The sequence below is a fragment of the Theropithecus gelada genome, chromosome 7a (assembly GCF_003255815.1).
Source record: "Theropithecus gelada isolate Dixy chromosome 7a, Tgel_1.0, whole genome shotgun sequence".
NCBI lineage: Eukaryota > Metazoa > Chordata > Mammalia > Primates > Cercopithecidae > Theropithecus > Theropithecus gelada.
Window position 1 is genome coordinate 17795563 of NC_037674.1, and position 13180 is coordinate 17808742.

The 13180-nt window shown below is 48.6% G+C and overlaps 1 protein-coding gene across 6 annotated transcripts in view; it reads left to right on the plus strand.

Moving 5' to 3' along the window:
* CAPN3 (calpain 3) overlaps positions 1-13180 on the plus strand; it is a 58164-nt gene that overhangs the window by 41564 nt on the left and 3420 nt on the right. The window contains exons 9-16 of one of the 6 annotated variants that reach the window (XM_025389693.1): positions 219-296; positions 4038-4198; positions 6166-6335; positions 6647-6658; positions 7302-7510; positions 8270-8306; positions 10419-10436; positions 12389-12502. In XM_025389693.1, coding sequence (XP_025245478.1) covers positions 219-296; positions 4038-4198; positions 6166-6335; positions 6647-6658; positions 7302-7510; positions 8270-8306; positions 10419-10436; positions 12389-12502 — 799 coding nt within the window. The other 5 variants (XM_025389694.1, XM_025389695.1, XM_025389697.1 and 2 more) reach the window with 5 other exon arrangements.

The window sequence follows — 13180 nt, forward strand, 5'->3', positions numbered from 1 at the left end:
ATGAGGAGAAGGGTCAAGCCCTCACCGGCCCATTTAAGGAGTTTAGGCTCAGTCTTGATGTGAGAAGTCACTGCTATTGGGTTTCACACTGAGGGTAACAGATGAGGTCAATATTTTGGTGGTTCACAGTGGCTGCAACTCTTTGTATTTCTCCTGTCCCAACCTACATCAGGCCTTCCCTTCTTCCTCCTTCCTTAATTCCTCCGTTTTCCCACCAGTTGGAAGGACTGGAGCTTTGTGGACAAAGATGAGAAGGCCCGTCTGCAGCACCAGGTCACTGAGGATGGAGAGTTCTGGTGAGTCCAGAACCCAGGAAGACCCAGAAGGGTAAGGGATGGGGAAAAGAGGGGAATCTCAGACATCAGTCCCCAGCTGAGGTTATCAGATTCCAGCCCTTGAGAGATGTGGGCTGTGTTCTCCTCCTCCAGCCCAAGGCCCAGCAAGGATGAGGTTCTGAGAGGAGCCTTCCAGGCCACAGGGACAACTGAGCCCAGGACCAGACCAACATGACATGGCTCTTGCCTCCCCTGTGCCCCTCTGCCACATACTCTATTCCAGCCACATGCACCTTGGCCTTAGCACAGTTCTTTTCTGAGCCTAGGAAGCTCCACTTACCCTGATCTTCCAACGTCAACCTCACCGTCTCAGGTTGCTTCTACTCAGGCTTCAAGTCTCAGCTTAAGGAGAGCCCCCTAAGTTCCCCCAGGACTGGGATTAATTTATGATGCTCATCACCCTTAAAACTGTTTGCTTGTCTGTTCTTTCCCAAACAATCTCTCCTTTCCGTGCACCTGGCACGGCGCCTGGTGCACAGTGGTGGGACACACGGTAACCTTTTGGAGAACTGAATTTCTGTTGAGCTCGCCCATAAAGATACATGAGTTGGAGTCATTGTTTTTTAAGATTTCTGCACCTTATTGTTCATAAGTTATACTTCAGTTTCTTAAAAAGGAAAAGTATGTAAATGAAGAATGAATGGATAGGAACAAAAAATGAAAATGGGTTTTATGGGTTTCTAATTTTTATAGCCATGTTATTTGTATTCCAATTACAACTGATCAGAGGTGCAGAAAGCCTTTAGGTGTATTTATTAAGAGAGTTGTGTTAGAGTTGGAAATCACATTCCTCATACAATATGAAAGCAAAGCCTCATGACAGATTGAGTATTTTAGTTTCCTTTTCTTCAGATTCCTTCATATTTTTCAGCTTGAAGAGGTATATGTAGAATATAAGTTTGGACATAAACCAACAGGCAAATTTGTAGCAGAGCTTTTCTCATTACTAGGAAATTTGAGTTTTCCAAATCAATGATTATAATAAAGCTTAAGCAGTAGCTAAGAGCAGTCGCTTAGAAAACGAGATGCAAGCCGGGTATGGTGGCATATGCCATAGTCCCAGCTACTTGGGACACTGAGGTGGGAGGATCACTTGAGCCCAGGAGTTCAAGTATAGCTGGAATAACATCATGAGACCCCATACCTAAAAAATAAAAACAAAAAAAAATAAAGAAAATGAGAAACATGGCTTGTGGCCAATATGTTAGGGGAAAAAAAAAAAAAAAAAAAAAAACATTGTTCTCTTTTTCTTAGTTCGTTTTGGGAAAATAAGAATTTTTCTGTCAACGTATTTAATGTCTGACACTGTGGCAGACATTAAGTATGTTGTCTTACACTTGGGAAGGCCAAGGTGGGCAGATCACTTGAGGTCAGGAGTTCGAGACCAACCTGGCCAACATGGTGAAACCCCATCTCTACTAGAAATACAAAATTTAGCCGGGCATGATGAGTGTGGGCCTGTAATTCCAGCTACTTGGAAGGCTGAGGCAGGAGAATTACTTGAAGCCGGGAGCCAGAGGTTGCAGTGAGCCCAGATTGCACCACTGCACTCCAACCTGGATGACAGAGTGAGACTCTGTCTTGGGGGAAAAAAAAAAAAAGTCGTCTTAGTATAATGTCAAGTGAAAGGTTTTTTGTGTTTTTATTACTTTATTTTTTAATTTATTTAAAAACTACAATAGAGATGGGCCTCGCTATATTGCTCAGGCTGGTCTCAAACTCCTGGGCTCAAGTGATCCTTCTACCTTGGCCTCCCAAAATGCTGGGATGTGGGCCTGGGTAACATATGGGACCCCAACTTTACAGAAAAATTTAAAATTAGGCAGGTGTGGTGGTGTGTTCCTGTAGTCTCAGCTATTTGAGAGGCTGAAGCAGGGGGTCACTTGAGCCCAGGAGGTTGAGGCTGCAGTGAACTATGATTGTACCACTGCAGTCCATCCTGGGCAACAGAGCAAGACCCTGTCTTAAAAAAAAAGTGCTGGGATTACAGATGTAAGCCACCACACCTGGCCTTCTATTTTTTATGGATATATCATAGCTATATATATTTTGGGGGTACATATGTACCCATATTTTGGGGGTACATGTGATATTTTGATACACATATACAATGTATAATCATCAAATTAGGGTAATTGGGATACCATCATCTCAAATATATATCTTTTCTTTGTGTTGGGAACATTACAATTCTTTTCCTCTAGCTATTTTGAAAGATATATAGGCTGGGCATGGTGGCTCATGCCTGTAATCCCAGCACCTTGGGAGGCTGAGGTGGGTGGATCACCTGAGGCTAGGAGTTTGAGACCAGTCTGGCCAACATGGTGAAACCCCATCTCTACTGAAAATACAAAACACAAAAATTAGCTGAGCGTCATGGCAGGCACCTGTAATCCCAGTTACTTGGGAGGCTGAGGCAGGAGAATCACTTGACCTCAGGAAGTGGAGGTTGCAGTGAGCCAAGATCACACCACTGCACTCCAGCCTGGGCAACAGAGCGAGACTCTGTCTCAAAAGAAAAAAAAAAAAATATATATATATACACACACACACACACACACACACACGTATATATACAGACATGTGTGTGTGTATATACATATATACGTATACACGTATATATACGTATTAAATGTGTGTGTGTATATATACGTATATATACAGTATGAAAGCAAAGCCTCATGACAGTTTGAGTATTTTAGTTTCCTTTTCTTCAGATTCCTTCATATTTTTCAGCTTGAAGAGGTATATGTAGAATATAAGTTTGGACATAAACCAACAGGTAAATTTGTAGCAGAGCTTTTCTCATTACAAGGAAATTTGAGTTTTCCAAATCAATGATGATAATATGTATACAGTTTACTTATATATTTTACACAATATGTATATATTTTAATACATATATATGTATACACACACACATATATACACACACACACTATACCATAAATTCTTGTTTAGCTGTGTTTGCCTTACTGACTGTGCTACTGAGCACTAGAGCTTTTTTTTTTTTTTGAGACAGAGTCTCACTCTGTTGCCCAGGCTGGAGTGCAATGGCACAATATCGGCTCAATGCAACCTCTGCCTCCTGGGTTCAAGTGATTCTCCTGCCTCAGCCTCCCAAGTAACTGGGATTACAGGTGCCCGCCATGACGCTCAGCTAATTTTTGTATTTTGTATTTTCAGTAGAGATGGGGTTTCACCATGTTGGCCAGGCTGGCCTCGAATTCCTAGCCTCAGGTGATCCACCCGTCTCAGCCTCCCAAAGTGCTGGGATTACAGGCGTGAGCCACCGCGCCCGGGTGAGCACTAGAGCTTATTTCTTCTATTTAACTGTATTTTGTATCCATTAGCCACCCTCTTTTCATTCTCCCCTCTCCTTCCCTTCCCAGCCTCTGGTAACCACCATCTACTCCCTCTTCCATTACATACACTTTGTTTTAGCTTTCACATATGAGAGTATGCGACATTTGTCTTTCAGGGCCTGGCTCATTTTTGAATCATTGTTAGGAAAGATGGTGGTTTGGAGTAGATGCATCAGAAGTGACAGCGTTTGCCCTGAAAAGGAAACAGAGACTCCTCTGGGACCCTGGCCAAGTTCCCGTGACTGTTTTATTATTGTGCTGTTAGCCCTGGGGTCTTCCACTCCCAGCCCTCCTCACCTTTTCCCGTATGGGTCTCTCTTTTCTTCCAACCTCTCAGGATGTCCTATGAGGATTTCATCTACCATTTCACAAAGTTGGAGATCTGCAACCTCACGGCCGACGCTCTGCAGTCTGACAAGCTTCAGACCTGGACAGTGTCTGTGAACGAGGGCCGTTGGGTGCGGGGTTGCTCCGCCGGAGGCTGCCGCAACTTCCCAGGTGGGAGATGCTCTTGATGGGGGGAGGGTCCAAGCAGAACAAGTTCCAGGCAGAAGAAGCCTAACTAGCGCTTATGAAGTCTTTCTGTTCCAGATGTCCACTATCTTATTAAACCCTCCCTAGTTTACTGAGAAGGAAACCACCATGCTGAGAAGTTTGCAATAGGGAGCTGGTAGTGACTTTGAAGCAGGAAATTGTGGGAACAATGCAGATGTTGCTGGACTTATGATGAGGTTATGTCTAGATAAACCCGTCCATCTTTGAAAACACCCTGAGTCGAAAGTGCATTTAATATGCCTAATCCACCAAACGTCATAGCTTAGCCTGGCCCACCTTAAACATGCTCGGAACACTGACCTTAGCCTAACTAACCTCAGCCTAACCTTAGGGCAAAATCATCTAACACAAAGCCTATTTTACAATAAAATGTTGAATATCTCATGTAACTTACTTAATACTGCACTAAAAGTGAAAAACAGAATGGTTGTATGAGTACTCGAAATCCAGTTTCTATTGAATGTGCATCACTTTCACATTGTAAAGTTAAAAAATTGTAGCTGAACCATCCTAAGTTGGGGACTGTGAGTACTGTGTAAGTAACAGTAAGGGCAGTATTGGAGAACCAAGTTAGCAGCTGCTGCAATAGTTTAAGTCAGAGATGATGAAAACCTAGACCAAGTCAGTAGCAGCAGAGATGGAGGGAAGAGAGCAGATTTAGGGAGAGCATATTGGGTGATGTATGGAAGGAAGAATAAAGAATGATGTCAAGATTCCCATTACAACATAAGACACACAAGAAGACTGGGTGGGTGGCTCACGCCTATAATCCCAGCACTTTGAGAGACAGAAGCAGGAGGATCACTTGAGCCCAGGAGTTCAAGACCAGCACAGGCAACATAGTGAGATCTCATCTTTACAAAAAATAAAAAAAATGAGGCAGGAGGATTGCTTGAGCTCAGGAGGTTGAGGCTGCAATGAACCATGATCGTGCCATTGCACTCCTGCCTGGGTGACAGAGTAAGACCCTGCCTCAACAAAAATAAAAAAGACAAGAGAAAAATATCAGCGTGTTGTTTTTGGTGGAGTTGACTGTGGGGTTATAGGGAAAGGAATTTAACTTGGGACAAGGAAAGGTTGAGGTTCCTGTAGAATATCCCAGTGAAGATTTGTAATAGAGTATTGGATGCGCATATTAGATGGCACTTGGTGATATGATAAGAACTCAAAAAATAAAAGACCAGAAATGGTGGCTTATGCCTGTAATCCCAGCACTTTGGGAGGTGGAGGCAGGCAGATCACTGTGGTCAGGAGTTCAAGACCAGCTTGGCTAACACGGGGAAACCCCGTGTCTACTAAAAATACAAAAATTAACCGGGGATGGTGGCGGGCGCCTATAATCCCTGCTACTTGGGAGGCTGAGTCAGAAGAATCGCTTGAACCCAGGAGGCAGAGGCCGCAGTAAGCCGAGATCGTGCCACTGCACTCCAGCCTGGGCAACAGAGCCAGACTGTGTCTCAAAAAATAAAAAATAAAAAATAAAAGGTGAGAGAGATTGAGGCTGGGATATATGGCTCAGGCATCATGAGTGTGTAGGGGGCAGTTAAAAAGCAGAAGTAAGAAAGATTGCCTAGGGAGGCAGGAAGGGTGAGGTAAGAGGAGAAGAGGCCGAGACCAGATTCCAGACACCAACAGCGTTTAAGGAGCAGGTAAGGAAAACAAAATCATCAGCAAAGACTGAGAACGAAAGCTCAGAGGAAGGAAGAGCCACACATCCGGTCAGTACAGCTCTATCTGTATAAAGGGAGCACCCCGCCCCCCCAATAGACAAATGCCCGAATCGTGCTTTCTGTTGATATTTTCTAAGCACCTAGATGCAGGGCATAGAAATAAATAGGTTCCCTCTGTCTCATCTCCTTCCTGCCCTCTGAGAGGCCCCTCTGAATGCATGTTTCCTTTCTGGGGGGCAGATACTTTCTGGACCAACCCTCAGTACCGTCTGAAGCTCCTGGAGGAGGACGATGACCCTGACGACTCGGAGGTGATTTGCAGCTTCCTGGTGGCGCTGATGCAGAAGAACCGGCGCAAGGACCGGAAGCTGGGGGCCAATCTCTTCACCATCGGCTTCGCCATCTACGAGGTGTGCAGTCCTGATCGGCTCCAGCCCGGGAAACATACTTCCCCAGCGAGGACGCTTCCAGGGGCTTCTAGAGGGGTCCTCTGGCTTCCTCGATATTCAGTGACCCCCAGAGCTCCTGGTATTAGGCCCACTTGTGTTAGTAATAAGCAAAAAATACCAGGGGGGCATCGGAGCAGCAGTGGGGTGGGCCTGGCAGGACGGGTGCTGGGGATCAGGCTTCCACATGCGGGCTGCAGTTGCTGGCATTCCCTTCTGCAGGCTCCTCATCCCCATTCAGATCTGAAGCATCTTCCTTTCTATTTCTCCTCAAGGTTCCCAAAGAGGTATAGCAGCAGCAGCGGCCAGCAGTTGTGTGCAGCACTACCCAGGGGGCCCCGAGTCTGTCTGTGGTTCATCGAGAAGCTTCCTGGTGGGGTGTGTGGGCAGGACTGTGATAGGAGAGGGCCTTGCCCGCGTTAATTCCACTGCAGAGCAGGTGCCTCGGGGCATTGCATGACCTGTGACTACCACCCCCAGATGTGTACTTTCCCCCTCGCACCAGACACTGCGCATCACACGCCTTTGCACACGCACCCTCCATGCTCACAGCCACACACACAGTCACACAGACGCATTCTGAGGGTGGCCGCCCTGTTGGGATGGAGGAATCACTTCCCTCAGAACCCAGCCAAGTCCTCTAGGCCTTCTTGGGGGTCCTTCCAGCCTGAGGGGCTCCGGAGCTGAGGAGCAGCTGTTCTGGTAAGTGTCCCTGAGTGTGGGGATGGCACAGTTGCCATTCACTGTGAATCACAACAGAAAAGGAAGTGAGGTAGGGAGGCTATTTAAGCGTTGGGAGTCTGAAGTAGGGAGGTTGAGACTGTGACATGGGTGACCAGGGAGTCGGGAAGGGACCCTCGGAGGTGGCTGTGGCAGGACAGGGCGTCCCTCCCAAGCGGCTCACGTCCCGCGGGCTCTCCCATGTCTCAGATGCACGGGAACAGGCAGCACCTGCAGAAGGACTTCTTCCTGTACAACGCCTCCAGGGCCAGGAGCAAAACCTACATCAACATGCGGGAGGTGTCCCAGCGCTTCCGCCTGCCTCCCAGCGAGTATGTCATCGTGCCCTCCACCTACGAGCCCCACCAGGAGGGGGAATTCATCCTCCGGGTCTTCTCTGAAAAGAGGAACCTCTCCGAGTGAGTGCCCGCCCAGCTTTCCCACCTGTTTCTAAAAGCTCACGTGGCCCACTCCAGAGATGGAAGGCGTGAGGCAGCTAGTCACGTCTCCTCCAGAGGTCCTGGCATGTGTTGACCAGCTGAACGTCTTCTGCTCCTGAGCCACTGGCCACATTACCCCCATTCATTCACGCATCCGTTCTGCAGATATTTATTGAGCACCTACTATGTTCCAGGCACTCTCCTAGGCACTAGGCATAGAGTACTGAAGTAAACAGAAAGAAATCCCTGCCTTCATGGAGCTTAATATTCTAATATGAGACAATAATGGATAGGAAAAATATACGTAGCACGTTAGATTTGGAGAGGTGATATGGAGCAAAAATAAAGTACGGAACAGGGATAGGAGGTGTTGGGGATGCTTGAAATTTTAGGTTAGCATGGCCAGGAAAGCCACATCCTGTCCCTGGTCACCACAGACGAACTCATAGCCCCTGTCACTCTGATCTCTGTCCTTGGAAGACGCACCAGGTACATGGGTAGGTGGCTGGCCATGGGGGGCTCTGAGCAATGCCAACAAGAACCTGCGTGCCTGAGCTTGGCTGTTGGGGATGGTGCTGACATGGGCTGGTTCCTGGGGTTGGGGGTGTTAGTTCCAGGGGTTCTCTAGAGGCTGGTCCCGGCTTGGCCGCGGGAAGCCGTGCACCAGAGCAAACCCTCCACGGGCTTCCTGCTTGCTTCTGGTGACACTGAGACCCCACATGTCTGTGTTTCTCACAGGGAAGTTGAAAATACAATCTCCGTGGATCGGCCAGTGGTGAGTGGTTTAGATCTTCTGTGTGGAAAGTCCAGAGAGTACCCTTCTCTGACCATGCAGGGGACAGATGGTGCAGGGGACAGATGGTGCAGGGGACAGTGGGCAGTGGCAGAGGGAATGGGAGTCTGGGCTGTGCTGAGCAGTCCCTCCATGGCACTGTAAATCCTGCTTGGCATGGCCGGAAGTAATGGGCCTTATGCACCGGGGGCCATTGAGGCAGTTCAGGGGCTGGGAAGTACAGGAGAGGGTCCTGGAAGGGAGAAGCAATTTGAACAATCAGAGGGAGGGAACAAGACCACAGGAAGGGATGACAAGAGCCGCAGCGAACACTGGATTCTGAGCCTGGATAACATTGGATTTCACACTTAGAGAAAAGAAAGTAAGCTGGTGCGGACCTGGTGTCGACACCTGGATCCTCCACCTACCAGTGGGGTGACCCGGACAATTTCTATAGTCGCTCTCACTCAGTTTCCTGCTCTGTAAAACGGGGACAATAATGTGCCTCACAAGCCTTTTGGGAGGTTTCATCAATGAGATGATGTATGTGAAGTGTCTGGCACAGCATGGGCACTCAAACAGAGGTGTTTTTCACATTTTACACTTTACAAGGTACTTTTCACATGTGTTATCGCAATACTTGCGAGGTTTCTGAGAGGTAGACGGGGTTATAATCCCTGGTGTTCAAGAAAGGAAGTAGGGGCTCAATGGGGTTGAATGACTGCTCGGAGTTCACAGAGCTCAGTAAGTGGCAGGGTTGGAATTCACATTCAGACTCCACGCTGAGGCCAGCCCCCGGCAGTGCGAAGCCCAAAGTCTGAAGCACAGAGTGCTGTGTGTTGGGCTCTCTGTGCTGAGTCTTGTGACTGCCTTGGGGCTTTGGGCTGTAGTCAGTTGGCAGTCTGTGGGGATGACATAGGTCAATGGGAGGACAAATACCCCTCTGAACAGCCTTCTGGGCAGTGAGTCATGGTCATAATCCTGACCCTGACCCAGGTCTCTAAGTGCCTTCTGAATGACCACAGGCAATTGATTTTAGTGGTAGGTGTGGGGGGGTCTGTTCTGGTCATCTGGATGCTGGTCATCGGTGTACAGTATTGATCAGGACCTGCAAACTCAAAAGCTTACAGGAGCTGGCATGTCACCTGAGTAGAGTAGGCAGGTGCAGGGGTTTTGATGTCCCTGCACTGACACAGTTGTCTGCAGTTCTCACCTGACATTTGGCTCCAGTGTGGAGGGTCAACAGGAATGTTGGGGCCGTGGGCAATCTGGAAGACACAGGGAGCAGCGGCCCTCGGCTCAGCGGATAGTTGCCACAGGGATTACAGGCCCAGGCAGCTTGCCAGAGCTGCTGCTTTTACCAAAGAAAACCTCCCTATGGTAAATGGTTGCTCGAAGATTTTTTTAAAATATTCTATAAATCAAAATCCATTGTCAGGTCAGTTTGAGTGAGCCATGTTTTTGGTGTTTTAGTAACCAATTTCATTTTTATTATTATTTCTATTTATTTATTTATTTTGAGATGGAGTTTCGCTCTTGTCGCCCAGGCTAGAGTGCAGTGGCGCGATCTCGGCTCACTGCAACCTCCGCTCCCCGGTTCAAGCAATTCTCCTGCCTCAGCCTCCTGAGTAGCTGAGATTACAGGTGCCCACCACCACGCCTAGCTAATTTGTGTATTTTTTAGTCGAGACGGGGTTTCACTATGTTGATCAGGCTGGTCCTGAACTCCTGACCTCAGGTGATCCACCCACCTCGGCCTCCCAAAGTGTTGGGATTACAGGCGTGAGCCACCGCACCCAGCCACCAATTTCATTTTTTTAAAAAAGGAAGAAAGCAAGCCTTAGCCAGAAGATCCTTTTCCTTGCCATATGCAGTAAGAGTAAATTACAAAAACAATGGCAGAGTAGTCACTGGTGTCTGGACATGGGGGAGAAAGAATTCTTTTCTCCCTTCACCCTCCATGCCCTTTTTTGGCTCCATGTGACTCAGATTTCTGGACCCCGGAGCCTCACCCCCAAGCTAAAGACCAGGATACAGGGAAGCCAAAAGCCACTGGCCATTCTGGCAACTTGCTTTTCACTTATTCTGCATTTACTGTTTCCTTTTCTTGTGCAGAAAAAGAAAAAAACCAAGGTAGGTGTGTGGGTAGAGAGCACGAAGTGTGTGTACTCACGCATGTGTGTGCAAGCGTGTGTGTGTGTGCATGTGTGTTGGAGCTCATATGCATGCATGCACCAGAGTTGCCTCCTCCTCCCACTCCTTCCCTGAGCTCCTGCTGGGGCTGAGAGTGCAGTAATGACAGCTGAGATTTGCTGGGGGAAGGCTACATGCCAAGCACTCTTCTAGGTGATTTCCATGATTAATTCCATCCTCACAACAGCCCTGTCCCCATTTTCACAGGGAGAAAAGGTACAGACAGATTGACTAACTTACCCAAGGCCACACAGCCAGGGAGGGGCAGAGCCAGTACTTAGAGCCAGGCAGTCTGGGTCCAGAGTCTGTGTCCTGAACCACAAGAGGCCATCATACACCATCAGATTTGGTGCTAGCATTTCTGGTGGTGCCTGGTGGTGATGGATCCATCACAGGGGACCTCCGGGTACTGGTGCTGGCCCAGACCAGAGCTGACACTCATCAGGCACTACCACATTCCAGGCACTGTGCTTGGGGTCAAACTCTCTTTTTGTGTTTTTTTCCCCCAATTATAACAATATCTACAAAGTAGGGTACTGTTATTTTTCCCCTTTCACAGGTGAGATAGACTCAGAGAAGTGAACTTGCCCAAGGAACAGAACTAATAAGTGGGGAAAATGGAACTGGAAACCATGTCTGTTTACTCCAACACCTGTGTTTCTTGCCCTCTGTCTCTGGTGCCAGGCCCCTACACTTCAAGGCCTGCATTGTCCAGACCCACACTCAGGCCTGCTGGTGTGTGCCTGGCAGGGATGCTCCATGGCCACATCATATCCATCCTACACATCCCCCCTCAGACTGTGACCTCCATTTGCTCTGGGATCCCCACAAGCTTCAGCTGCTTGAGCAAGACACTTTGCTTAGAAGGCAGAGCAAGCCAGGGCCTCTGGAGCCTGCTGGGAGCCAAAGCTGGGGAGCTGTTTCCATGGGTCTATCTGCTTGAGCTGTCCTAGATGAGCCGCATGGAAGGGCAGTGACGCCTGAGCCCGGGCGGGCTGCTTTTCTGCTCTGAGAGGCTCTGCCTGCCCTGTTGTTCTCTTCATTGCAGCCTCAATCCCCACAGCCTTGCCTTCCCTGGGCTTTCCCTACAGGTGCACCGCACCCACCAGTGTTGGCGCCATGCAGCAGCCGCTCTCCACCCTTTTCATATCCTTGTCACTTGCACGAGCATGTCTTGAAAATATCCCTTGTTTGTGTAGTATCTTAAATGGTTTTGCAGTATGATTTTGCATTCCGTATCTCATTTGATCCCCACAAGAGCCCGATGAGGAGGGAAAGCAGGTTTTACTATTAAAGGATGAGCAAACTGAGGCCCGAGAGAGTTCTTATATGAGGGGCAGGGCTGGGATTCCGGCCCAGTGTTCTGATGGCTCACCCACTGACCATGCCGCTAATCCGTGTCCTTTTTCAGTCTGTACTTTGCAGAGTCCTAGAGGATCCTTGGAGGTGCCTCAGTAGCTGCCATGGTGATGTGGGGTGCTGAGGGCAAAGAGCTCTGTTCTCATTAATCAGAGCAGCTCTGTTTTTTAATGACTTTATATACACAGTGTTTCTGCAGGAAATTTAATTTGAACAGTGTTTCCATCTGGAAAAAAAAAAGTCCACAAAATACTTGACAATCACTGCACTTTTAGCATTCTTAGCATTTCACATGCTGAGCTCAGTACTCCACCATGAGGGATGGAGTGGGTATGAAAAGATAAAGAACTGAAGTCACACGGCTTGTCAGTGGCAGAGATAGAGCTTGAACTGAGGTTGAAGAGCTCCCGCCTGTTCTTTTCCTCTTCTCACTGGATAAAGCTGCTCCAAGAGAGAAGCTGCCTCAGTGTGCCTGTTCAGACTGTAATCCTCACTTCCTTCCTGCCCGCTCCCTCCTTCCCTCCTCTCTCCAGCCCATCATCTTCGTTTCAGACAGAGCAAACAGCAACAAGGAGCTGGGTGTGGACCAGGAGTCAGAGGAGGGCAAAGGCAAAACAAGCCCTGATAAGCAAGAGCAGTCCCCACAGGTGTCTGAGCACGTGGCATGGGTGGGGCGGCCAGCGCACTACGGGGGCTTCCTATGCGCTTGGGATACACGGGCTGGAGGCTTCCCAGGGGGTTGTCTTGAACATCTAGAGGTTTTGATTCGTCCCACTGACCTTTTCTCTCAGCAAGTTCCCCTGAAATTCGGGCTGCTGCTTGGGTGAATATCCCAGGATGGGGATTCCATTCTAGGAGTGGACTGGCAGGCTGAACCTCCCATGGAGCTGATCCAGCCAGGACAGAGAGAAGGGGAGGCAAAGGCTGAGACAGAATCAGCCCGGACAGAGAGAAGGGGAGGCAAGGGCTGAGACAGAACCAGTTTGAGAGTAGATCTAGCCAGGACAGAGAGAAGGGGAGGCAAGGGCTGAGACAGAACCAGTTTGAGAGTAGATCTAGCCAGGACAGAGAGAAGGGGAGGCAAAGGCTGAGACAGAACCAGCTTGAGAGCAGAGGTACAACTCCTGTCTCCTAGTGTCCTTGAGCATTTTACAATAGGGGGATAAAGAATAGGAGCAGAAAGTGGGGCTGACATCAGAAATGGGGTCCTCTAGGGCTCACAGGAGGGTGTTAGATTGGAGTGGGGTGCTTAGTGGAGGTGAGCCTTAGAGGCAAAAGTCTTCAGACCAATCGAGGCCCCTCTTCTATCCATGGCCTCGTGCACT